The sequence below is a fragment of the Gallinula chloropus genome, assembly GCF_964237585.1.
Source record: "Gallinula chloropus genome assembly, chromosome: 23".
Taxonomy (NCBI): Eukaryota; Metazoa; Chordata; class Aves; order Gruiformes; family Rallidae; genus Gallinula; species Gallinula chloropus.
The window spans coordinates 1,932,601-1,959,168 of record NC_140108.1 but is presented as its reverse complement, the minus strand read 5'-3'; the positions used below and the strand labels follow the sequence as shown (position 1 = coordinate 1,959,168).

The 26,568-nt window shown below is 39.0% G+C and overlaps 1 protein-coding gene across 3 annotated transcripts in view; it reads right to left on the bottom strand.

Annotated features, from left to right (window-relative positions):
- The window catches only part of KIF1B (kinesin family member 1B), a gene marked incomplete at its 5' end in the record, with an annotated part of 85,871 nt that overhangs the window by 51,430 nt on the left and 7,873 nt on the right, over positions 1–26,568 (bottom strand). The window contains 15 exons of one of the 3 annotated variants that reach the window (XM_084274794.1): positions 2,567–2,642; positions 3,526–3,605; positions 4,684–4,895; positions 7,259–7,300; positions 8,427–8,569; positions 9,129–9,207; positions 9,511–9,586; positions 9,878–9,895; positions 10,606–10,671; positions 10,918–10,995; positions 12,007–12,118; positions 13,266–13,444; positions 15,209–15,274; positions 17,305–17,484; positions 18,685–18,761. In XM_084274794.1, the coding sequence (XP_084130920.1) occupies positions 2,567–2,642; positions 3,526–3,605; positions 4,684–4,895; positions 7,259–7,300; positions 8,427–8,569; positions 9,129–9,207; positions 9,511–9,586; positions 9,878–9,895; positions 10,606–10,671; positions 10,918–10,995; positions 12,007–12,118; positions 13,266–13,444; positions 15,209–15,274; positions 17,305–17,484; positions 18,685–18,761 (1,484 nt within the window). The remainder of the gene's footprint in view (positions 1–2,566; positions 2,643–3,525; positions 3,606–4,683; positions 4,896–7,258; positions 7,301–8,426; positions 8,570–9,128; positions 9,208–9,510; positions 9,587–9,877; positions 9,896–10,605; positions 10,672–10,917; positions 10,996–12,006; positions 12,119–13,265; positions 13,445–15,208; positions 15,275–17,304; positions 17,485–18,684; positions 18,762–26,568) is intronic. The other 2 variants (XM_084274796.1, XM_084274795.1) reach the window with 2 other exon arrangements.

Here is a 26,568-nt window from a genome sequence, read left to right as displayed (position 1 = left end):
GTTCTTCTAAATTTAAATCCACTACAGTTACTAAACCAACCTTCTTTGGTGAAAAAACCCCATTGGAATCAGCAAACAAGTCACAAGGCCTTGGTGTGAAAATCTAGCCAGTGAGATAGCAGTAAGCACAAGCACAAAAGAAAATGCAAAATTGGTTAAACAAAATTAAAGAAGATGAATAAAACTGTTAATAAGTCACTTGTCCCTTTGTTACCCTCAAATAGAACAGATATAGCAAAAAGAAATGAATTTGGCTAAGATTCCTTGGGAACATTGCTTCCATCAACTTATTCTAGCAGCAAAAAGGGTTATTTAAGAGAAATGTTAGCAGCATTCACTTTACATCAGCTCAAAAATTACTGGATGTTCCCAAGGAAATTTGTCTTTGAATGAAGAGGGTCATTGTTGATTGCCCAACGGAAGAATTAGCCAGAAAGAGAGAAAAGGGGAAAAACACATCACTTTTCACCCCTGATATTACAGGGCACACCTAAAACTGCAGTTGAAGATCCCCCATGCTGTCATCACTATTAACTGCATTCAAATCTACATTTGGATGTATACAGCTCTTAAATCAGGAGACAACTGGAGAGAAACCAAATCCCAGCCACAGTCAACTCTTGCAACACCCCTATGACCACTTGGTATAACACTATACCCTATGTGTGTTACATGTTTTACAATCCCAGTTCGTTTACTACATTAAATCAAAGTCTGGATGGGTCTTTCACAGGCAACAGAGAGCTTTGTAAGAAATAAAGCTCAACAACTTGAAAGAAGATGCTAGCAAAACCGACTAGACACTAATTCTGAGATCTATTATTCATCCACAGATAGTTATGCCTTCAATTTTCTCCTATAGAGCATTGCTCAAGTACGAGCTGAAGGATTTTCCCTGCTCCAAACTTTGATGGCAGAACAAGCAGTTAAATTTCCACAACTTGTTTTATGAGGTTTCCTGCCATCAAAGGCACAACTGGTATGATACCTTTTAATTCATGAAGTGGGCAATATTTACCTTACAAATTTCAGTTTACAATGCTGTCCTAGTAGCATATATGATTAGATTTGTACTAGTACTCAGAAGTGTAAAGACTTTATTATTAAAAACCAAACAAAAACCAAACAGACTTCAAATTTGCTGTCTATATCTCCTAAATTTTCACAAGAGCAGCCACAGTTACTAGAAGGAGAACTCATGAAACTGAGGTGCAAGGATAGCAAGGAACAAAAGCAGAGAGGACTAGCTCAGGAGTTTTACTCCTCCTGCTAATCTATCCTATATGGGTAAAAATAAATGCTATCTATTACCAAAGCAACTACTTAATCCAGATTGCATTTATAGACAAACCTGATCAGCTGAAAATGCACCAAAAGAGTCATCAAAAAGAGCTGAGGGCCTCTGAGGAAAAATCTAAAAGGAGATGATGATCCATAACATAAGAGAAAGAAATGTAAAGAACTCTTAATGAATTAGTGTCTTGACAAACCTTAGGCACTTCTGGAGTAGATACCGAAGGCAAAGCAGAGCTCTGCCTACTCCAGGTGTAACAGTGAAGGATTAATCCTTAACCAATCCTGCTGCCCTGTATTGCTGCACAATTCCTCTACATAGGTTGCCAACTAACCTTAGCTCAAGTTTATCACACACTTATACATGCAACTTTCCAGCTGAAATCATACCCTTTGGTTCCTGTTCAAAGATCTTTGAGATATAAGAAGTAATTCTGCTTTAACTGCTTCTTTATGAACTTGATTGTGTTGTATTTCTAGAACTGAGTTATGCCCTTTTTCTGCACGTTTCTGCCTCTTTCAAATATCAGAAAACAGAATTATTGACACATACTGAAAGAAATACCCCCTGCATCCCCTACATTCAGTCCTCCATTAAATTACAACCTCTTTTTTCCAAGGGAAAAAAGCATTAATAAAGAAATTCAAGGAAGAGCACCTAAAGAAGACTTCAGACTTCTCTATGTATCTCAAAGAATAAGTAGAGTACATGAAGGTCACACACAACTACTGCAGAAAATGGCAACAGCAATCTAAGAGGCAGCATTTCTGACTTGCTACTGAATCAGCAGATACTCAAGGAGCTGCAGATACTTCTTGCAGCAGATTTTTCTGAAGAAAGGTACGAAAAAGTTCAAACATTTTTTGATACCAGAAGTTTCCCTGTTAATTTTCCATGCTGCTCCTATTTCACCAATGCATTAGACTAGCACATGCCTCCCTACTTGAACAACCAATGGAAGGTACCACAGACAATGCTCTCCTCACCTCCTTTTTAGCATTTAAGTACTGAGCTGCAGCAATTCTATAAGGAATGTCCAAATTCACTATTATGGGCAAAAGAAATCATTAGATGTAGAGTGCTCTGATAAATTCTAACACTAAAGCTATTTCCAAACAGAGACTGCAAAAGGAACTTAGTAGTAAGGGTCCAGACCTCACTCACGTTCTGTATCTTACATGACTAGAAGCCCTTGTGTGAATAGCAGCATCCCTCATCACCCTCTGATCAGCCTTTTGGAGACATCATGCAGTAGTTACCAATTTTCTCTACCTTTTTAGGTGAGAAGACTCCCAGTGTTCCTCCATCTTCCCGAATGGCAACTCCCATCTCTGCCAACAATGCCTCCCTGAGAGAGAAAAGCAAGATATTTACCATAGCTGAGGCTCATCAGAAAAATAAAGTGTAACTAAAGTCATATAATGAAATACATTGGACTGTCAGACTGCCTACCCACTGACTGTACACAGCCAGGACTGTCACCACCTCCTAACACAACAGAAAAAGTTTCTCAACTTCAGTCCTAGAGTTTACAGGCCTGCAGAACAGCAAAACATTTAGAGAGATATGACAGCAATTTAGTGCTGTACTGTATCATAAGTACATTTTAGGACATTACACTCTGGTTCTCTTAGAAAGGTTAAAGTTTGTTCTAAACTTAAATACTTTATTTAGGTGAAAGTAGCTACCACTATTCATTAATTTACAAAGACTTAACTGGCTCTTCCTGACCTTGCTCCCCTGTAAGATGTCAAAAAGACTGTGTCAGACCAAACTGTTCATGTTACAGCTCTTGGCTTTGACAAAGCACAACAGTGACCTCAGCACAAAGGAATAAGCACATGGCTCATGCTGTGCAATTTTCCCTGAGGTATTCTCACAGTCTCACAAACTCTTCCAAAGGATTTTCATCCAGAATTGATGGTGGCATTTCTTATAAACAGTTATCCAAAGCAGGTTTGTTGCTGGTTTTTGAGGTTTTGGGGTTTTAAAAATAATGTTTAATTAATTAGTTACAATGCTAAACACTTTAACTGTAGGAAAAGCAGAAAAGAATACTGCTCTCCCTCAGCATTGCCCCTACTGTTACATGTAACACAAAGGAATTATCACTGGGTACTATTCTACAGTTCCACTGCTTTTGAAGAGAGTAATAATCTGGGTTTTTTTAGCCCCAACACTTGTCCATTTTCTAAACACCAGCCACATTTACAGCACTTCTGATTCCTGACCTTTCCATCCTAATGGCCTCAGTTTTCCTCAGCTTCTCTTCCCAGGTTTCATTCAGCTCTGCAATGATCTTCTCAGATTCCTGCATGAAAACCCCAGAATCAGCTTTACAATTCTCCTTTACATAATACAGAAAGAAATTAAAGTTTGTGTTCTGTTCTAGACCTCAGACTAGTTTTGGTTATAACAAGTGCTCCCAGTACTTCAAAATCTGAAAAATCAATTTTTAAAATGGTAAAAATGCAAAGCTGAGAAGAAAAAAGCAACTTCATACCTAACCACAACCAGACTTCAATTTGAACTACCTAGCTTTCCTTTTGTTTTTTTTTTTTAAAAAGATCTGATTTACAGACATCATTCAGTAACTGGATGCCAAGGAACTGCTGAGACCACACGGTTATTTCCATGGCAACAGTGGGTCTCTACTAGGAAAGGGATATGCAGTGTGTGTTCCAGCCCTTTCCAATCCCTGTGGCAGCCTCTCATGAACATGACATGAGACTGAAGCGTTGATTCAACACAGCCAGCTCTCCCCACTCATCCACCCATGGAGATGGGAAGGGCTTCCATAAAAATGAAGAAATACCTCACTGCAGTGCACTTCTGGTGCAGTTCTGTTCTGTGCAGAACTGGGACAAGGGGCCATTGTCTGGCTGAAGCATGCTATTCTGTGTGCTTCACATTTTAATCTGCGGGGGCTGGGCAAATGCAACAGTGGCAGGATTATTCTTCCTCCTTTTTTTTCAATTTTGGGGTAATTCTGTGTAATTTGGTTTGCTGAAAGCATTTGGCAGTCAGACTTTGTCCACAGTAGTGCTGACCAGGCCTTCTGCAGACTATACTTATGATCAAATTTTCCATAATTAGCACTGTATCAGAGAACCTGTAAACAAGCATCAAGATTTTCATTTATAATTTAGCTGTAGCCCCAGGCTACAATTAAACCTACATAATCCCAACAGGAAAGGCTGTGCATGAACCCAGTTTCCAGCCCACTGCAGTTAACTGCCCTTCTTAATGTGCAAGTGGGTTTGAGACAGCTTCCTACAGAAACAGGAGCATACTGGATATATTGGTGAAGGAAAGTTCTCCTGAGTTCACTGCCATTTAGCCTTGGAAAAGACCAAAATAATAACCTCTTATTCCACAGCAATACCTACCTTCAAACGCTCTATTGCCTCTTCTCCTCCAGGTGTTGACATGATTCTTTCCTGTATACTGGACACAGATGTTAAGCCCACCTGACTACTGAGAGAGCAGGAGGATGGAGATGCAGTGAGGGACCCCATGGAGGCTGTGGAAAAATTGCCAGGACGTTGATTCTCGGAGGCTAGCAAGTATCTATGTTTATTGTTCTGAAAATCTTTCAAATCTGGGAGAGAGACACACAGACAGAGGGAAGGCAGGAAGATGGGAAAAAGGAAAACAGGAAGAGGGGAGGAACAGGAAAAAGGAAAGGAAGGAAATACCAGTGTAAGAGGAAAGCATTTAAGCAGCAACAAGACAAGTTTTGTAATTTTTAGATGGCAGTTCTGAAACAAATCTTTTGATATTAGTATCCATGACAAAGATGACTCAGTTTAGACCCTGAGGATTATTAGTAAGGACTGCATCATAAACTCTTTTCATCAAAAAACCTTGACAAAATTACACGCTTGCCAAGAAACAAACCATCCTGTTCCTAACTGAACACTACACCAAGCACCATGGAGTGCAGAGCAGGAGCAGATTCAGTTCCTGAGGAGATGAGTGACATTTTGGGCAGAAGCCTGAACAGACACCAACCCCTCAAACTCAGCAAACATTCTCTTCCAGACATCTTCAATCTAAAATGATGATTAAGTAAATCTTTATCACAGCAGTGGTTCTGCTGCTGAACAAGGACAAAGAACTACCCCTCCCTAAGGTCTCACAGGAGAGTATGTTAATCACCTGTCAGTCAGTGACAGGGAGAAGAGAACACGAGTTCACAATAACATCATTATCTTTCCTCTTGACCCCTCTTATCTGAAAAATGGAAGTCTAAGCTACCTGATCAGTGAAATAACTGATAAGGCTTTCATACTTCAGAAAGTGCTTTAAAGCTTTTTGGTCTTGTGTAGATGAGGAAGGCCTTAAAAACCCTCAAATTTAATGAGGCAACTTGTGTAGGCTGAAAATCTGGAGGCCTGAAAACACCCCCTTGAAAGGCAGTAAACAATACAAAAGTGCATGAATGAATTCAGAATGGGTATTCTTTTAATCTAATTTTAATCTAATTTAGCTTTTCAGATAAGTCTGAGAAACATATCCTCAGAATAATCACACACAAAAATCTAACATGGAAGTATCAATTAAGTAGCTCAGTTTTAATAATATTGACAGTTTTGCATCTGTTTCAAAACCAAATGCTTTCATATCAGTATGTTTAGGAAAGAAACAGGTCAAACCAGACCTTGCAAGTTATAAACAAGGACGTCACACTGCCAAAACTCAGATGCACATACAGGCATGGCATAAATTTCTATGTCCTCCTACATCTCCCCTAGTCCTGTTGGGAACAATTCTGCTATTGTCAGCCTTACACCCTGCTGCACATTCAACCTGCTGTTCCTGCCTCACGAAACTGATCGAGTCAGTTTGAAAACCACCATCTGCAAATACAGGAGAAGGAGCAGGGGTGGAAGTTTAACAGAAGAAAAGCAGGTTAAGGAAAGGGAATGCATGAGGAAAGCAGGCATGACAGGGCAGGGAGGATGACATCTGGAAAGGCCAGTAGATGCATGCACTCCTGAAGACAAGGGAAGTGGCACTTGCAGTAGCTTTCACAGTCGCTGTGACCACGGAGAACCAAACCCCTCAACATCATGCACACTGTTCCTGGAGGCTGCAGCTTTCACACGGATGACATATGCACACGCTGGAAGCAGCATCAGAATGTAAGTCAAGGCCAGGATGAGTCTTTACACCACCAGTAGCTTTAATTTTAGGAAATTTCAGACAGATCTCTTCCAGTTAATATTGTTTGAGTGATGGTGAAGATGACTGACTGAAAGAGTTCAAAAAGTCTACGAACCCAGAACTATGTAGAATACAGTAGACTATGTATAGTGGACTGTGTATATCTCCCTTTCATTGAATCAAACAGTAGAACACAAAATAAAATGCTATTTGCTGACTAGTTTTAACCCTATTAAGTTAACCAAGTATTTGAGCTCAAATAAGACTTTGATCAGTATAGGATGTCCAACTTTTTTTGTTTTAAGAGACTATGCCAAATAAATCTCAGTCTCCAAGAGGAACAGGTCACATTTCATCTTGATTCTATCAACACATTTAAAACAAATGGATCTAGGTGGAAGAGATGTTAAAAGTCCAGGCAGCTAGGTGAGCTAGAGCTGTTTCTACTGAGTAACCTGAGCAAGAGCAACTTGAGAAAGATTTAAAGAAAAGTATTTTCTAGTTTGAATCTAAACTGCTGGCTGTCATAACAGACTAAAGAATTACTACTCTTTCCCTTCTATATTCTGTCATAAAGGAAGCAAAGAACATATGTTGCATTTTAAGCTTTGCACTTTTATTTGACTGTCAACTCGATCTAAGAGATGCTGGTTAAGCTAGTTTCCATGGAATTGCATTGCATTCCACAGCGAGTGTTCTGTCTGGGATTTCCCTGTGAGAAATGCTGGCATGCAAAGCTCAGTTAAAAGCTGACCCAGAGAAAGCAGGTTAAAAAGAGAACCACACAATACACACATTTGCCTCCACTTCCAGAGTATTCATCGCCCATTGGATCAACTGAAAGGAAGCAGGAGGGAAAATACAAGAAGGATCAAAATTGAAGGTACACCAGCGACACAGGAAGGGGAGATAATACTACTTCATGTTTAAAGAAACCACAATTTTCAGTAACACATTTTTGTCAGTTTTGATTCAGAACCAAAACCCACAGACTTTACCAAGCAGGAAAACACCTGCATTTCATTGTCTTCTGGCCCCATTGTCTTGAAAACAAGCAAATTAGAAGGTAAATCCATGTTACACATCTCTAAGGAGTCTCTAAGTCAGGACTTCATAGGCAAATAATGGTCTGACCACTCAGAAACTGGTGAAACAGTCACATTTTTTTTAATGTCAAAGAATCTTTTCTGTGTTTTAATGGGCATCTCACTAGTAATTAAATCACTGTTCACAATATAAAATAATATAGCAGCTATGATTTTAGTTTGTCTTGTTTAGAATGAAGACAATGAAATAATTCAGGCACAAGTTTGTTCTGGTGCTTTAAGAGGTTGCTGGCAAAGCAAGTCAGTACAATACTGCTCTGCCAACCCAACTCAAAATCTCCCCCCAAAAGAATTCATTATTTATTCACAAGCAGCTGTTTCAAAGCTGGTTATTTTGAGATAACAAATAGTTTGCCACTCAGACCATTGTTTAACAGGAATTAGCCACCATTTTCTTTTCTGAGCAAGGATGGCATTGAAGCCAGGTTATCAACTAATAACCTTAACCCTTTACAGAACAAGAAAAGATGCTTTATTTCACAGCATGAAATTAAGTTTCTATATCTTAACTAACCTCCTTTTATTGGCAGCCAGACAAAAAGCCCTCCATAATTCATTAGGGCAACTCCTGAATGTGTAAATTCTATCACAAAAAGTAATTTCTACAGTAACAAGAAACTCAATATCCATGTTTTTCCTTCAGAGTTTTAAGGTGGCCTGTCAAGTCCATAGACAATCCTAGGGTGGGCTGTTTAAAGACAAAAGAAGCCACCGTTTCTAAAACTGCATTTAAATTTTAATATTGGCACCTGCATTTAACTTTCGTGTTTTAAACCCCTTCCTCTCACAGGGCCAGCTCTCCCTCCTCTGCAAGGGAGACCAACCTTAAGATGGTAAGGTCTGTTTAATCCACTTACTGTCAATAATATCTCCCAGTCCTTGGGCACGCAGGAGATCCTTAAGCCTTGTCACCTCCTCCTTCAGCTCCCGCACCAGCTTGGCATTGGGATCTTCATTGATAACAGCATTGCATTTAATCTGTTTTGCACGATCAGCATATCTGGAACCAGATGAAAGAAAGAAAAGCTTATAGTGAAGATGTAAGTGCTTATCTGCAGCACAGGAATGCAGCAATACAGGAGACATTTAGTTTGCAGCTGTACGTCCCAAGAAAATCCTGCGCTGTGTTCCATCATGCTTTTGAATTTTTGCTTAACACAGGATGTTGTAATAAGAAAGACAAGTCCTATTTAAGACAGATAAACAAGGTGCATCATATGTACAACACAGAGGTTTTTTCCTTTCACTTTATTCAGTGCTTTGAAGCCTCAGCTTGACTAATATGCTCAACTTTTGGGACCGTGCTGGAAAAGAACATACAAACACAAGATGAAGAGTTTGATTTTTTTTCAAGCTAAGAGTTGCCAATAAATCACTAGCTCCCTCTTCATATACAATAGATTGGTTTTCACCTTTCAGGGCAATTGAGTTTTTGCTGTTATAGAGTTTTCTTCCCCACAGATTTTTCTCAAAGTATAATAACCCAAAGGTTTGAAGGAGTGAATGTGGTCACTAGAGCTAACAGCTACCCACACCCATCCCAGGTAAAAAGAACATACCTTAAAGTGCTCAAAGTTTCATCATAGTTTATGTCTGCTGGACTCAAAGCAGCAACCATTGCAGTTCTGGAATTACCACCTATAATGAACAAGCAACATTTCAGACAAAATTATAGTGCACAATCTCAGCACTAAATACCTACTAAACACCAGTATTTTCAGCTAGAAATTACAGAATTCATAGATTCTACACTACTACTAATAACAAAAGTAAAAGTAGAGCTGTAAACTTTAACAAAGGGCAGAACTATATGACTCAGATTTGACTAGTAAAAATATTTAACTGTATATTTGACACAAACTTAAGTATAGTGAGCTAAAAAGCAGTCAGAAAATTCAGTGAGAATTTCTTTCCATATTGGCAAAGGCAAATCAGCCATACCCAGATTTTCTCGAAGAAGCCAGGTTAGTACAGAATCCCTGTATGGTATAAAGTCTGTCTTCTTCTTCTTTTTACTCTACAAAGAAAGAACACACTATTGAAAAACATACACTGAATAGAAAATTCATGTTTAAGACATAAAAATCATAGTATAGGTATTAAAAGAACCATGCCAGCATACACATATGCTATCTAAAGACATACTTCAATGCCTTAGAGCATCTGTACATTTCAGTACTGATAATTCTCAGGCTTCGTGACTGTAATTTATAGTTTCAGGAATTTCTCAAAGACCTGACATAAAAGATCCCTGCTCGTTGATTGCAAAGCCAAGAGACAACATCCACTACTATTCAGATCATCATACCTTGCTGGTGCAGTTATCCTAAGTTGAAAGCATTAAAGAACAAGGAAGAAGATACAAAATTAGCTTTTTTAACAGAGCTTTATATAACATTTCCATGTTACCTTGGAAAGCATTTTCTTGAGAAGCCCAATGAAAGAAAATAGTTTTCCTTTTAAAAAATAATCTAAAAAGCACCTTTCCAAGCTGTTGAGAACTCATTTTTAAATGGAACAGCAACAACTTTTTAAAAAAATAATAGTTGAATACAAAAGACAATGTACTTTTCTAAACCTACATTATGTTTTGATCAACATCTGCTCACTCAACTCTACACATTAAGTCATGTCATTGCCAAAAAAGCCAGTGATAATCAAATTATTACACTGGTATTTCTAACGTTTTTAGCAAAGCTGTAGTTAGATTTCTATATTCTTTCAAATAAAAATAAAATCACTGCTCTGCAGAACTGAAAGCTTGCTGCATGTCTTCTACACCAATGCAGGTTTATTTTGCTGCTTCTTCACAGATAAATAAAGCAATGCTTCAATCTATGGACAAAGAAAAGTTTCTCCCAGCTTGCATGACATTCACAAAATCCTAATGACATCATTCCTCTACCAAAACACACATGGCCAATTTGGCTGCAAACACCAGGCCAAGAGCAGTGAATGACTCTGCTGTACACCATGGCTTCCACTGCCTTGGTTTTACCAGCTATGTCATTACAGATAAGTAAATGCTGTACTTACCACTTCAGCCAATGCTGAAATAACTTTGCCCAGAGTCGTGAGAGACTTGTTTATATTTGCTCCTTCCTGAAAACATAAAATCCAGTATTATATAGTAATTAAAACTGTTCAACCATGAATCTCTGTAGGCTAAATGAGCCAAATGTCATATTCATGATTACAGAAGAACAAGTTCTCTTCAGTTTTGCATCTATTTTTTCCATGCTTATAGCAGCAACCCTTTCTTGTCTTTATTATTTGTCAAGCAAAGACTCCACATGACACTTCTGCAGCTAGTTCCCCTCCTTTCCCCACATATCAATGGCCCAATACCTTTAATCGGGTTCCTTTGGCACCAGTGGAATCAGCTCGCTCACTCCCAGCTAGATCCACAAGGCTAATCTTGCTGACCTGAAGAGAGAAAGAACATTAACAGGAAGATTTAGTTCTTGGTGAAGTAGAGTAAGAACAGATAAAAGAATTCTATGTCATTTCATTCCACAAAGAATTCTATGTCATGAGAACTCTATTGTACAAAAAATTTTAAAAGATTTTAAAAAAATATCACAGGAGTATGCTTAAAACTACAGTCAAAGTTTTTTTCTTGATGATAAGAAGTGTCTAGGATTGTGCTCTGTTTCAACTATCACTGTACTGTAAATTACCTAAAAGAGAATGAAGTCTCACATGAACAGAGCTCATGGGAAGAAACTGTACAAACACCACAAGATTCTCAAAGAAAGGGAACCTGAATGTTTCACCTTGACTGTAACGAGACCAACAATAAAGTTTTGGGCTAACTAAAGCTACAGACTGCATGTCAAGTAATGATAATTTTATAGAGTTTTATCACAGGGGTGGGATATTCAATGCTTAACTTTTTCAGATCCACAGTAGTAGGTTCAGAAATGAGACTGTTACCTGTATTTCACGTATTTTTGCAGGCAGAGCCTCTATTCCAGAGTAATAGAAGCCAGAAAAGTGTTCCATGCTAAACAGTGTACTTCCTTTTAACATGCAAATTCCTCAAAGTGCCTAAGTCTCACTCATCCCAATTCCTGTGCCCAAAGAAACAAACTAACAGGGCAAATATTTTGCATTGACAAACAAAACCACAGAACATTCTGAGTACAAGACTGGGGAAGATTAACTTCTTGCATTTTACATATCATTCCCTGTAGAACCAAGTCCTTAAGGCTGTATTTTTCCCTCAACTATATATTCTCCTCCTGTACATATTTTTTTTACTACTACCATCAAACAAAATCCCATGAGAAACAGAGTATTTGTCAAGGTACCTTCACCCTTAAACAAATCACCTGAAAAAACCCCAGGTTTTATTTTCTCATCACACCACCAGTAAGAATAATTCACTGCAGGGAAGATCAGTAAAAAGCAGTCAGCCACTTATCTGTGACATACCTTCTCTGTGGATAGATCAGTTTCTGTGTCATGTTTCTTCTGAGTGAAGACAATTGTAAACACGGCATGAGAGCGACTGCTGGTTTCATTCATGTTGGTAGCTGCCACAGTCCTAAAGTGTGAACAGAGACATGTTTAGAAAACAGAAGCCTCTCTCTGTGCTGGGAGTACAACTACCTGAAGGCTGAATGCAGATGTAAAGGTATGAGACCAAGAGTCTCTATGGTTGATACTGTCCTGTAACCAAGAGCAAGCCACACAGAACACCATTAACAAAACCTTTGATTTTTCATCCCTGATTCACTCTCATCTGCATCACAGTTTAAACAGAACTTCCTCAATCTGTGTACTCAATAATCTACCTTACACTCAAACACCCAAGGAAATGCAAGTGGCATGAATGTCAGTCTTTCCCACACATTGTTAAATGCAGCCTACAGCTGACATGAAAACAACCACTAATGAATGAGAACCTGAAGCTAGAATGCCAGCTTGAGTCCTGACCACTTCAATAAATGGAAGAGGAGACCATGTTCATATGTTTATTTATACCAGTATAGTGATAGAGTCCACAGTGAAGAACTAATAGCCAGTGTAATTATTCACATACTTCATCTCAAGCCATTACGAGCTTTAAACATCTCTACAGCAATTTGGAGCACTATTTCACCACACATATCAATTTCAGCCTTTTAACAGCACTGAGAGTGCGTATCTCAGCAAAACTCCTGTGACATGAGGGGGTTTTAAAGTGCTAGTGCACCACAGAAGGTATTTTAAATTTGCTGCTACATGCCATGCATCCCCACAACAGATATAAACACACGTAACATGCCACCATAATCAAGGGCAAATCATATGAGGAACAGCTGAGGGAGCTGGGGATGTTTAGTCTGGAGAAGAGGAGGCTGAGGGGAGACCTTCTCCCCACCTCCACTGCCCTGCCAGGAGGGTGCAAAGAGGTGGGCGATGGTCTCTTCAGCCAGGGGACAGGAGATGGGACAAGGGGCAATGGGCTCAAGCTGCCCCAGGGCAGGGTCAGATTAGATATTAGAAAAAAATTTTTACTGCAAGAGTTGTTGAGACCTGGAACAGGCTGCCCAGGGAGGGGCTGAGTCACCTTCCCTGGGTGTGTTTAAAAAAAAAGAGTAGATGAGGTGCCCAGGGATATGGTTTAGTTTAGGACAGGAATGGTTGGACTTGGTGATCTTTAAAGGTCTTTTCCAACCTTGTGATCCTGTGATTCTGTGGTCACTAACCTGGCTTTGTTCCCAGCATCCATGAGGTCTGCAATGTCTGTGTAGGACGTGACTGCTAACTTGGACAGATCTTCCACGTACGGCCCAAGCAGAGGATGTTCTCGCACCCGCAGATTCCCTTTGTTCTTCGGGTTCAACAAGTCTCTGACTCTCTCACAGTAAATCTCCATGTAACTCACCTGAAAAGAGGAATTTGCATGGGCATTTTAGTGTTTCTTAAGGCTTCCCTGCAATCAGCTCTGCAGCATTGTGGAGTGCTACTGGTAGAAACTCCCTCAGTTCATGTAACAGCTTGAGACAATGGCAGAAGTGAAGAGTTACTAGTCCCATTTCCAAATAAGCTGCAGGCCAGACATCCAGGTACAGATACCTCAGCCATTTCAAAAAAAAACCCTGGTGCATAATTAAAAATGATACACTTGAGTTCAAAGTCTTTTTAGCAGCTTTACTATGATACAGCAGCAAAGCTACCTTGCTGAAGAGGCAAACAAGACAGCTGGTAAAAGGAATCTGCTCATAAGGACTCTCAGGAGCCTACAAAGAAAACTTATGAAGGGAGTTGCAGAAGCAGCATTTGGTTTTAAGCCATACTCATGTCCTGCTGTATTCCTGAGTCATGAGCACAATTATTCAAACTACAGTCATTTTAAATCTGCACCCTTTGAAATAAATTATAAAGCTTAGATTATTTAAAAAATAATAATCAAAGAATGCATGTAATGTTTTCTCATGGCACTATGCTTATTCCAGTCCAACAGGTACTTAACAGCTGCAGTCAAGATATTAAATATTACAGGAAAGAGTAAGTTATTCACTTTCTTTCTGTGAAAATATTAGAGATGTAAACAGCAGTTTCAGAAATCCAGAGACAGATGACGTCTTTCTGAGTAAGTTCAGTTCAAAAAAATTAATCCCATACCCAAAACAGACCACTAATACACCATTAATACATTTCCATCATTACTTCTGTCTAGCTGTTTCCCTTCTCTGCTTATTAGTCAGACATTCATCCCCTCATTGGAGAGATTATTTCTCTCTCACACAATAAACCAGTACCAAATAGAAAAAAAAACATCATGAAAACGTGGGAATTTTCTCATTCACAAATCCTAAACGTGATACTCCCACAGCACTGAAATATTAACACATCAAATGTTAATAAAATGCAATTAAGTGGAACGTTCAAATGGTCAGACTCAAATCCACAGAGCTAGCTCTGTAATTTAGAGGCAGTCATGACTGGAGTTCACATTTATTAGTAATAATCACATTTGACTTCTACTGGCTTTTTGGTCTTCCTTTCTTTTGAAGCCTGCAACATATTTGCATGTCAAGCCATTAAAACTGACTGAGGGAAACAGGAAAAGACAGAAAATGCTGCTTCTGCCAAGCAGGTGCTTTTATTTTTACTCTGGAGCAGGGCAGGGAGACAATACAGAAAAAGAAATGGTGGTAGGATGGCATATGAAAACCATTTTCTAGAGACAAATCAATTTAAGTAATGATAATAATTCAGAAAAATTAAGTACTGATTAATTTCTTAGGTATTCATGGCTGTAATAACTTTGTCTGTAAACTAACCCTACTAAGAGATGTCAGGTAAGACCCTGGGACTGAGCTATTATAGTCACTGGCAGGAAGCTTGTAGACTTCCATCCAGCAGTCAAAAAACAAAAGTAATCTCTAAACTCATCCTTAAGTGTTTCATCCCATCATTTGTTTTGGAATTGTTACACAGGTAAAGGCATACTAATTTTCTTGGTGGAGAAGAAAAGATGCCTTAGAAAGGTTTTATTTGTGTTTGCTTCAAACAGAGAAAGGACAAAAACTTTTAAAAAACCCCAACAAAACCCCAGCATCTTACTGCAACATCAATGACATGGCCCCTAAGCTCAATGTGATGTCCAGGACACAGCTATTCTTTGACTCCTCACCATACTCACCTCTACAGAGTATGACATTTCCTCATTGCTGTTGTCATTGATTTTCTCAAACAGTTCTTCACATAGCTGGAAAGAGATCAAGCCAGAGTCAGAAATTAGTCTTTACTACTTGTTAGTAGTAACAAGTAACTGCTATACATGTAGTACAGTATATGATGTAGTTAAGTATCCCTGCTCACTGCAGGAGGGTTGGACTAGACAACCTTTCAACGACCCTTCCAACCTAATGTATCCTATGATACTATGTCATTAAATTGGCTTTAGAGTGAGGGCAGGGGGAGAAAAAAGAACCTAGTAAATAAACCACATACAGCCTTAAATGATAAGGCATCACTTAAATCTCAATTCTACATCACTATCATTCAACCTCATTTTATATAGTGTATCAATAACTGTTCAAGGTTTAACCAATATTATTATTCTGTATTACCAAATTAACTGAAATTGCAAGTAGAAAGTTTGGGAAAGAGTATAAGCAATCTACTGCTTCAAGAGTGCTTGTCTACAAGTAACTGAAATGAGACACCTAAAATTAAGATAATTAAGGAAGAAGAAATGAATAATGGGCAAGCCATGAATATGTATTTGGAGACTAAAAGGCATGGGTACTGAGAGGACTAACTGTAGAAATAGGTTTCTGGAACACGTATCTACAAGGCACTTCATGAAAAATAAACAGATTACCAAGAATACAGGCAATTTTGAATGTATGTACTCTGAAGTATTCAGTCAACCTGCAGTTAAAGTATCACAGAGTTTCACACTAGGGTCTGGCAGACAGGGAATTTAATGTCAGCAACCCACAGGGCTTGGAAAATGATTGTGCTGTACCTTCCATGTACGTGACAAGAAAGATAACGCACTCAGTGAGGTCTTTCTGAAGAGCCAGTTCATTCTGTACCTTTATGAGAAGGTCTTCCAGTGAAATAGGAGGGAAATTAGTTTGTTTTCAAACTCTAGTACAGGAGCATTATTAAGTCTATAGGAGCATTATAAAGTTGGAGCATTTTTTAGGATAATGTTTCATTTGTGTGTATTTCAGGTTTCAGGAAAAGAGGAATATCAAGATGACAACAAAAATGTTGTTGTTGCAAATTACCACAAACAAAATGTGTAGATATGCCAATTCAGTCCTTCAGCACATTAGCTCTTTCAACATTATTTTAAGCTAATCACCAGAACACCCTATTTCAGTACATATGCCTGAGCTATTAATAGAGAACAACACTCTATGTCATCTACTTCACACCTGTGGCACGGAGCCAATGTCTACTGCAAACCTGCAGAAGAATGAGGACTCAAGCTGTTCAGCATATTTGTTTATTAAAACTGAAACCCAACCTCCTATTTCTATTTTGGGACTGGAGGAACATGCTATCTTCCAACAAACACGATCCACTGTCAGCACCTATACGCTGAGGAAGGCCTGCACCTAGAACAAGTGCCACACAACTGACAGCTACAGAATGCTGAATTCACAATGACACCATGAATTGTTGCCTGCTGAGATTCCCTGGGGCAATGTCAAGTTATTTCATGGCAAATGTCAAAACCCAATTTGGGGTTGGGCAGGGGGATAACGCTGGGCTGTGCTCAGTTGCTCTAACTAATTTTTCCTAATGTTTTGATATACTTCATTTTTTTTTCCCCTGAGATACACTATTATTCAGGTTTTCGCTTTGGGAAACTTGCTTCCACAAGAACTTTCTGGCATGTTATAGAATCACAGAATGGCCTGGGTTGGAATGGACCCCAAGGATCATAGAGCTCCAACCCGTTTGAACTTTTGCTGAATACAAAGTGTTTAAGTGTTGCTCTAGCTAAAGTCAGAGGAGAAGACAAGAAGCTCAGTTAATAAGGCATCTTCTTTTACAGGTTTGTTGGGGAAGTGGAGAAATTTGGATGTAGGAACAATAAACACTGTATAGTAATCTTTTTTTAAAAAAAGTAACAGAGGGAAGATTATTTATAATGCTCATTTTCCCCAGCAGATATCTTTCACTTCAGAAGTCAGCTGTTAACTGTTACTGCAATAGCAAAAGAGCATATCAGCAAGCATATGTCTGTACAAATCCCCTTTCTGGGTTCTGTTATACCTGTGGGATTATGCCTGCTTGGCTCTCCTCCTGCTTGCCCATCATTGTGTAGGATTTCCCAGCTCCAGTCTGTCCATAAGCAAAAATGCAAACATTGTAGCCCTCAAAGGCATGCAGCAACATCTCCTTCCCAATATCATTGTACACACGGCTCTGAGATGCAAAGCAGGGATCTTCAGGCTGAAAAGACATGAAACCAGCATAAATACCCTACCATTCCAGCAACGTTTCAGAAAGCAAGTATCTTATGAGAGAGACAAATGTAGCACATTTTTACACACAGCCATTTCCCAAGGCAGTACCAGCTGGAGGAGAATGTCAATATCAACCCTTGCAGGACCTCTGCATCACTGTCAAGGAAGCAGCCTGCACAAAGAAACCAACCAATACTGGTTTGTGAACATTGCTGCATTACTGGAAGAGTTTTGTGCAAGACCCTAAACAAACAGGATTTGGGGTGGGGAGTGATTTCCTCTCTTCCAGAAATGTTGGATTTTAATGTGCTAACATTCTGAAGTTCAGATCAAGGTATTATCAGACCACTTCTTTGCCTCGATGCTTCCTGTCTGCTAGTTTTCAGGAATTAAGTTCACAATGTGCCTCTGGTGGATCCTGTAATCTACTTGGCATAGCTACTCTGAAAGATTCAGTAAAAGGGCTGTAAAAATCTAAGTTTTTCATAACAAAACCAATCTTGTAGGTTACAGATCTGCTCAGAATACTAACTTTAACTTGCATCATCCAAGTTATTAAAAATAACCTTAGAGAAATCCATTGCCCCTTCTCTCTGTATCTGTTGAGAAAATAAAGCAGGGGAGGAGTAGATGGCAGAACAACAGAGTTCTGTAGAACAATTACTGGAAATCAGCAAGACCTTAGGACCAATTCACAGGAGGGTGGGGCAGAGGAGCTAGATGAGAGTTTATTGCTTTTGCAGCTATCAGGAACACGGATCACTACTCTGTCTTTCCTGATAGGCCAAGTGAACCCAGACTCTCCTTGAACTGTAAGAACTCGAACAACTTTCACTTGTCTAATAGCAAAACTGAACTAACTGTAGTTCACACACATCCTTAAAGTGTTTGCAACAAAACACTGTTGGAGAATATTTTAAGTAAACCTTAAATAATAAGGATTGGTAAAATTGGTACCAAACTCCAGGAGTTCGGTTTTCTGCTCTCCCCCAAACAGGAAAAGACCTACAATGACAACCTTTTAACCTGAATGAGGGCAAAAGAGACAGTGCAGAAACATCTGACAGGGATGGCATGATCAGAAGAGTGCAGTTAAATCAAGCCAGTCATGAACAAGAACAGCAACAAAATCCCCACCAAACCAAAACCCATCAAGCAACAAAGGTTTTCTTGTAAAAGAACTTACCGATGTGTGGGACCAGTAAGAGTAGTCAAAGCTGAAGGACTTTGGTGCTTCCTTAGGATTCTTTGGGTTGATAATACCTACAGGAAATAAAATTGAAACCCTTAGATAACTTGACATTTAGGAACATAACCAATGAGCTTGCTGACACACACCTGTGAATCTGAGCATCCACACAGGTGTAATATGATGGAGTAACAGACTCCCAGCTTCCTAACACTGTATTTCTGTGGGTCTCATTTGAAGTAAGGCAAGGAAAGAAATTCCTAGAAAGAATGCTGGTGCTAATTAAAAGTCTTCTGTTGGACAAAAAAAGGCAGAAGTAGGTCATCCTGGTTCCTTAGCTTTTAGAATGGGACAAGCTATTAGAAGCTGAGGGATATTAGCAAGAAGGAAGATCCAAAACACAAACAGTTGAAGAATCTCTGGTGATTTCTCAGCAGCACAACTCAAGCCTATTTTGAAATACAGAGAACAAGAGCTCACAGCAGATGAATTTCCTCAGTATTGTCAGAGCATTGAAAAAGATATGGAAACAGTTGGATACACAGACTTTTCAGGGATTATTTGCATAGTTTATTTCAATGTTCTTTTACATGCATAGACAGATTTTTAGTAGGACTGACATTAATTGAACCAAGCAAGTTACTGGCAAATGTTCTTATTATATGTAGCCACTGAATCCCACAGTGACCCCAACTAGCTCACATACTTTTTCTCTTTGGAACTTCTATACAATATACAATGGCTCTACAATAAGGTTACACCTCCCAAAAAAACACAGAATGAAAAACACACTTGTGTATAGTTCCTATGTTACAGCCTTTATAAGACCCATTCCAAAAACTGACCTCCTTTTTAACTCAAGCAAAACTTAACATTATCTGCTTTCCAAGGTATTCATGTATGAGAACCTAAGAATCTTCAAGTAAGTTAAATACCAGAATAAACACTGGACAAAACCAAAACAAACACTACCTGTTTTCATATCAGTACATCTGTAAATTTTATGTTCTTTTCCTTTTCTCAGATCTTCCAATTCTTTCAGTCTTTGGCCCACACATGTGCATTCCCCACAATTAATAAAAGCTCTTCCAGATACCTTTTAGAGTGATTGTTTTCTTGTGGGTTTTGGGGGTTTCTTTTTTGTTTTCCCAGTGCAAACCAGCTTCCTATAAACTTTTTTTCTTTTGTGGGGGGTGGGGAAGGGAGGAATGATAATACACACTGGATTCAGCTATCATTTTAATGGCATGCCAAATGCCTGCAGTTTCTGTATTCCAGGGAGGGTAATTTATAAGCACAGCTCTTGCTGCAGAAGGGAATCTCTACTGCTTTCTTCTTTTCAGTACTACAGTGCTGGAAATACTTAAATCTATTCTTTTCAGCAGCTGTTTTCAACACCATCTGTGTAAGGATTCTGAAAAGGCATACTCTTGGGGATATCAAAATTAGATAAGCCATCTTAGATTTACACATACCCATCTGCACCTAAAGCAGCAACCTTCCTTTGGGAGTGATCCACTTATTATGATACGTACAAACAAAACCTACACAGAAAGAAGCTATACAAAAGAGGTGACAGTCATCCTGGGGATGATTTACACCCTGATATCAGCCATCCTACACAAAGGATCCTATACACATACTCATGCCGCTTAAACTACACTTGAGAGCTTCTCCCTATTCTTCTGTGATAATTAAAATTGCAATGCCCTCATCTCTTACCATCTCAAACATGAATTTTATAGCATGTTGCACCACAATATGGTTAGAGAATCCCCATTAAAATTAAATAACTTTTCTACTAGTTGCTGTGTCCTTGAGCAGGGCTGTTGCACAAAATTACAATGTGGAGAAAAGATCACCCTCTGAATTGCAAATAGCAACAGTTGCTGCTCTACTTCTCCTTGCCAAGTCCATTTCACTTGGATATACCTTGTGCTGACATTCCTGCCATCTAAAAGCTGACAGACATGCAATGCCAATGAATAATATGCCTTGCACCAGCACAGTATCAAGTGGCAAAAACGTGTGTGGCTTTGGCTAGCAACATGGACATCAACATAACAAACAAGCTGGTAACCTAAGCAATCATATATGGCTTTAGTTTTCCTTTACTAGTTTTCACCAAACAGCAGTATATCTGCAGCACACATTATTAAACCAGTTCTGAAGTTAAAGTGAACAAATAAATCCCAGAAGACAACTTCCAGTCCCAAACTTAAATCAGTTCTCTCCTCTCAGTGTGATTTAGTTCAGCAGCTCTGTTCCTTAATCTCAACAGCAAATCATTTTAACCCAAAGTCTTGATATTATCTTGAGAGGGCCCATGGCTAGGGAAAAAGAGGAGGAGCTGCTTTTATTGGTACATTGCATTGCAACATTGTCATGGAAACTCCTGCCTGGCAAACTGTGAAGGGAATCAAGACAAGAAGAAACCTAGCTACATCTTTGCTGACCAAGTAACTTGTTAATAACCACAGTCTAAAAACATGCATTGGTTACTTGATTGTCTCGTCAGTAGTTTTACTTCAAGGTGCAAATACAATCACAAAAGAGAGCTTTGATCTCATTTATTTACCTCATGCCATGACTGATTTGTCTCCTTTTAGAATCAACAGTGAAAAAGCAAGTACTCATCAGTTTATTCTCTTCCATTATTATACTTTAAATAACCAAAAAGGACACTTGTTACTGCGTCAGAAACAGAAAACAGTATAAGCAGCACAAATCTCAGCAGTATTCTAAATGAAGTTTGATGTGAAAATACACTCTTCCCATTAATTAATTAACTATAAAGAAACTGAAAGTCTCTAGGAAAAGTCCACCACTTCCAAAAGAGAAAGAAAAGCAGCCAAACATTTAGTCAGAAGAATAGCTCATTTTTCCACTCAGCTCACTGTGCATAAAGGCACACTGACCACCTCTGAAAGACATGACCTCCAGCTATGCAGCAGGCTTAGTGTCTGCAAAGGCACTACAAGCTTGCCATTGCATTACAGCTTCATCCTACTTGCTCTAAGCTTAAATTTGATCGATCACATTTGTGAAGAGTGAAGTTCAAGCTCCATGATTTATGCCAGTTGTTCTATCCCACCCTGCCATCTTTTTAAAGCCACTTTTTATTATTATTTCCCTAGATTTAGACAAGCTTTCCTCAGCTTCTTCACACTGAATGCCAGCTCAGTGTTCTGAAAACATCCTAGGATGCATGTTTTTACAAACAGTATCTTCAGCAGCGTATCAGGAAAGGAAGATTGATGGGCAAGAAGGCAACTCTGTCAGGGGTTGGGAATGCAGCTAAAACCTTTCACTGCAACAGAAACGGGTCGGAGAAAACCTCCTGGCTGCCAGGAACTCTGCATGCTGTCCCTGACTACTGTTATCCCCATTTGTGTTTAGTCTACATCCTCCATTTTCAGAATGAGTGGTTTAACAGAATTCTCAGCCTGCCTACAGACGAGTCCAGCAGAGCTGACTGAGAAAGATGTAAGACTGAGAAAGATGTAAGACTACAACCTGAACGGATCTCAATTTGGACTAAATCCCTCTTTGTTAGGAAGACTGAATAGCAAGTGGGTAGCTACTCACATCTGCCACATCTGATGTGGCCCGAGTTTGACCTGAGTGATCAGGGATGCAGTAACAGGAGATAAGGAACCCCTGAAACAAGAGGCAGCCAAGAAACCAGGAATTCAGACTGAAGGAACTGACCTAACCTGAAGGTTTGTCTGTTGTACCTTTGGAGGGACAAGCAAATCCATGAAATCTGGCTACTTTTAAAAGCAAGCTAATGGATATTTCTGAAGACACAAAAAGATTTCTTACAGTATGGGTAAGCTTTATCCTAAAAGTTCACATGCCAAATTGCATAAAAAACCCAATCATGATCATGCAGAAATTAGACTGAGTGGGCAACACTGATTTTATGTACCATGTTATTCAGCAGGCTGTGTTGTTTTCACCTAAACAAGGAAAAACAAATAGAATTTTTAAAAGTAAGAGGACTGTTTCCAATGTCTCCAATACCCACAAGAACACTAAGACCTTTTCAGTTATTTTGTTTGGTTTTTAAACCATGAAAGGCCAAGAGGAATTGTATTAGTGAATCATGAAATAGGCCACCATCTATCTCCTCTCACCACAGCAGTCTCTGGGCATGGTAAGCAAGCTAATGGTTTAATTACAGAGCCTCAGGAAATGAGAAAGGCAGTAAGGCAGACGATCACAGCAGGAACACATTAATGGTCTTTTTATCTTAGAGAATAAATTTGTTTATCTGTTATTTCAAAGGTCCAATGTGGCAATTAACTTTTCTGTTTGCAAACTGACACTAAGGCTTTGTGCTGCAGCTATTATTAGTTACCATCAGCATGGAGCTGTAGAAACTTTGAATGTTGGAGGTAGCCTAAGCAGCCAGTTTCTGAGAAGCTCCATCCCGTTTTCAGGCCCCGTGCCACACCAAGAGCCAACGCAAGTCACATGGAATCTGTCAGCCTTCAGCCTTCCAAAAGTTTAGATTTCTGCCCCCAAACAGAAACTGGAAGGGGTATTTTACCACATCACCATTTCCTGTGCTGTGCTACTGAAAAGGGTTGTGCACAAAAGTTCAGAAATGTGGAAAGGGTGAAACAAATTGAAGATCCTATTTTCCTACTGCAGCGTCTAAAACCTCTTCTGGAATCAAACCAACAAGTTCAGATTAATGTCCATCATGTCCATTTGGGATGGAAGGCTGAGAAGAGGGCATGGAAGTTTTAAAAATACACTCTGCAAATTGTTGTTTTGGTTGAGGGAGATAAAAAAATAATGATCTATTTGAATGATGAATTTCCAGAAATTTTTAATAATGCACTTCACCTTAACACACAATATTTACAACTGTTTTCTACCTTGGTAACAAAAACAAGTAAGTAGAAGCAATTAAGGGTCATAAATTGATATAAAATTCAAATAAAAGTACATTGTATGAATAGCTATGCACCCTTCCAATTTAATTGGAAGGACATCATTTAATACCCACTGCCATTTCAACCTGGAGATACAGCTTGCATTTTGAAAGCTGCTTTGTCCTTACAGTTACACAGGACAGAGCTGCTTCACACCACCTGAGATGCCTCTAAGCAAGAGTAATCCACATATTCACTGAAGCTCCAATCATTTAAACAATTGTTTTTAGCTGCTTAGCTGTTTGATCTTGGTGGGGGTTTTTTTTGATACCTGTAACTACAAGCATGAATTTTATGTATCACTGACCACAGGGTAAGGAAAATAACAGTTTTAAAACAAATTTCTTCATGCCAGGTATTCTGAAGTTTTGTATCATTACATAAGACTCATATTTGAATTAATTAGTCCTTGTATAGGAGAAGGGTACAGTAGGAGCAGCACAGCCTAATAAAAGGTAAAGGAGAAAGTGGGAACACAATCACTGAAGGTATAGATCTGCTGTATCAACAGTAACAAACCAACCTTCCACAAAAATTTGGGATTTTAACATGCCCTTAAACGGGCAACTTCTTTCCTTAGCATAAGGTACTTTTAACACAGTCCATCCTACTTGTTCCTTAATTAACATTTTTTCAAGCCATCCACCATCTGCTTTATCAGCTAGCACAAAAATAACATACAATTTCAACCTTTCAAATCTCAGATCAAACTCATGGCTAGTTTTTAATTCTAGCAAAAACTCTTCACAAACTTTGAGAGACCACTTCACTAATGAAACAGTACCCATGTGTTTTCTAACACATATTATTTTGCAATCCTATTGTCATTTTGGACATTAATTTTTTATTCTTTTTTTTTAAACCTTACAATCCAATCCTGATTTGTTGCACATGAAATTCAAAAAGGACACCTCAGACATACACTGCATTTTACAATTGTAACTAGACTGTGAAGCACAACAGAAACCTGATGCAAAGTTAAGTCTTCTGGGATACTTTCAACAAAAAGCAGCATTCTCTGTCTTCTCACCCCTTCCTAGGCATATGTATTCCCACTTCAAGCCTTTATTTCTGGACCTTCATTCTCCATTAAAACTAACCAAGTAAACAGACAGTGGGAAACCTACAAAGAAGAAAGAAAGAAAAAAGGAAAAAGGGAGAAAGAAAAAGCAAGCAAGTTTAGCCAAGCTCAGCCCCCTCATTCCATTCCTATCTACTCAGCCACATAAGTATTTCTGCAGGCACAAAGAACGACAAAACTATTCTTAACCACTTAAACCTCATATCAGATTATAGTGACACTGAATTTGCTGTCCAAAACTAATCTGTTTTCATCCCAGTCAGCACTGCTCCTCAGCACATCACAAGTTCTGCAGGTTAGAAATTATTTGCTGTTCAGTATCTGGGGATACAAGCTATTATTTTCTAATAAGCTTTCAGAATAGAGCACACAAAGTACACAAAACAGAAGTATTGAAATTATTCTCTTATCCCTCATCACATTTGAAGTTAAATCACTAGATTCAACAGCTCAAGGACTGTTAGCAGAGTCACATTACAGGGCACTCTGCCATCACACATGCTACATATTAGCCACTGTAGGGTGCTCCAGCAAGCACTGGCTAACTGCAGTTTGCCCTTCAGATAAACACCAGGAGACAGAATTAACCTGGGCTAAATCCTGGGATTAGCTGATACAGAGTCTGTGCTGGGAGAGGTTGGGGGTAGGAGTGGGTGAGAGAGATTGATAGATTAATATGAAAAACAAAACCAAACACAAAACAAACAATGAATTGTCAGTGAGAAATAAAACCCAGTAATGATGGAAGTCAGGTATGGAACTGGAGACTGAACTTCCATCATTTGTAGATTGCAGCCTGCTTTCTGTCATTTACATCCTCCATTCCTATATGGCTACCACATCTGTCAATGCTGGAGACACAAAGCCTCTGTAATTTCTATATATGAAATATAATTAGGTTTCATCTCATGGAAGAGGCTTCACAACAGCCTCAGTAATTCTCCCAGTGGCAGCAGTACCCTACACAGGGTGCACATTCCTCCCAAATACCAACACATACTATGAGATAACTGCTAGCAAAAAAGGCACTGCCCTGCCTTCACTTCTGTTCTCACTACTAAAGGAGTAGGCAGAATTTTTCCAAACATGACTGTCTAGACAGAACTTTGGAAGGTTTAATGTTCAGGGAAACAAATATCAAATAATTTCTGTGCCTTCTTCAAACTCTTCTTTTTTTGAATCAATATAAGCAGTAGTTTCATTTTATGATGTCTGAACAGTCAATTTAACCAATAATAAAGGTCTGATGCTTTCAGAACTGACTCCACAAGACCAAATAATTAAATACACAGTCTCTTAAAACGCATGGGTCTGGAAAATCTATCTGCGCCATCTGCAGACTGGAATGACAACAATGAGAACATGTTCGGTGCTGAGAGCAGGGTGGAGCAAGCATTCTTTGTTTGTTGGAACGTGAATAACACCCCAAAGACACATTTAATACAGGCTTCTTTCCTAGGCATACGTTGCAATCAGATATATAGCTATACTGCTTTTATAAGACAAGACTTTCAGGGTTGTTATTACAAGAGATAAATGAAGGGAAATGGACACTTCCAGCTTATAAAGCAGTGCTTGCTTTTCAAAGCATTGTTTGCATTTTTCAAATCATTAAAAGGGAAGGAAACCATGTAGAAGCTAAGAACAGCTCATTTGGAATTCAACCGGATTCTCTCCCCACTGTGGAATTTCAGCCCTGTACTGGGAGAAAGGTTGGATGGGGGAGGGATTCAGGCTCAACAGCACCAGAGCAAGACAAGCGCTTGCTCACAGAAGCTGCTAGAAAGCCGCTCTCATCCTCAGCTGCTCAGATCCAAGTGCTATAAATACCATGCCTACAGCTGGTGTTCTGGG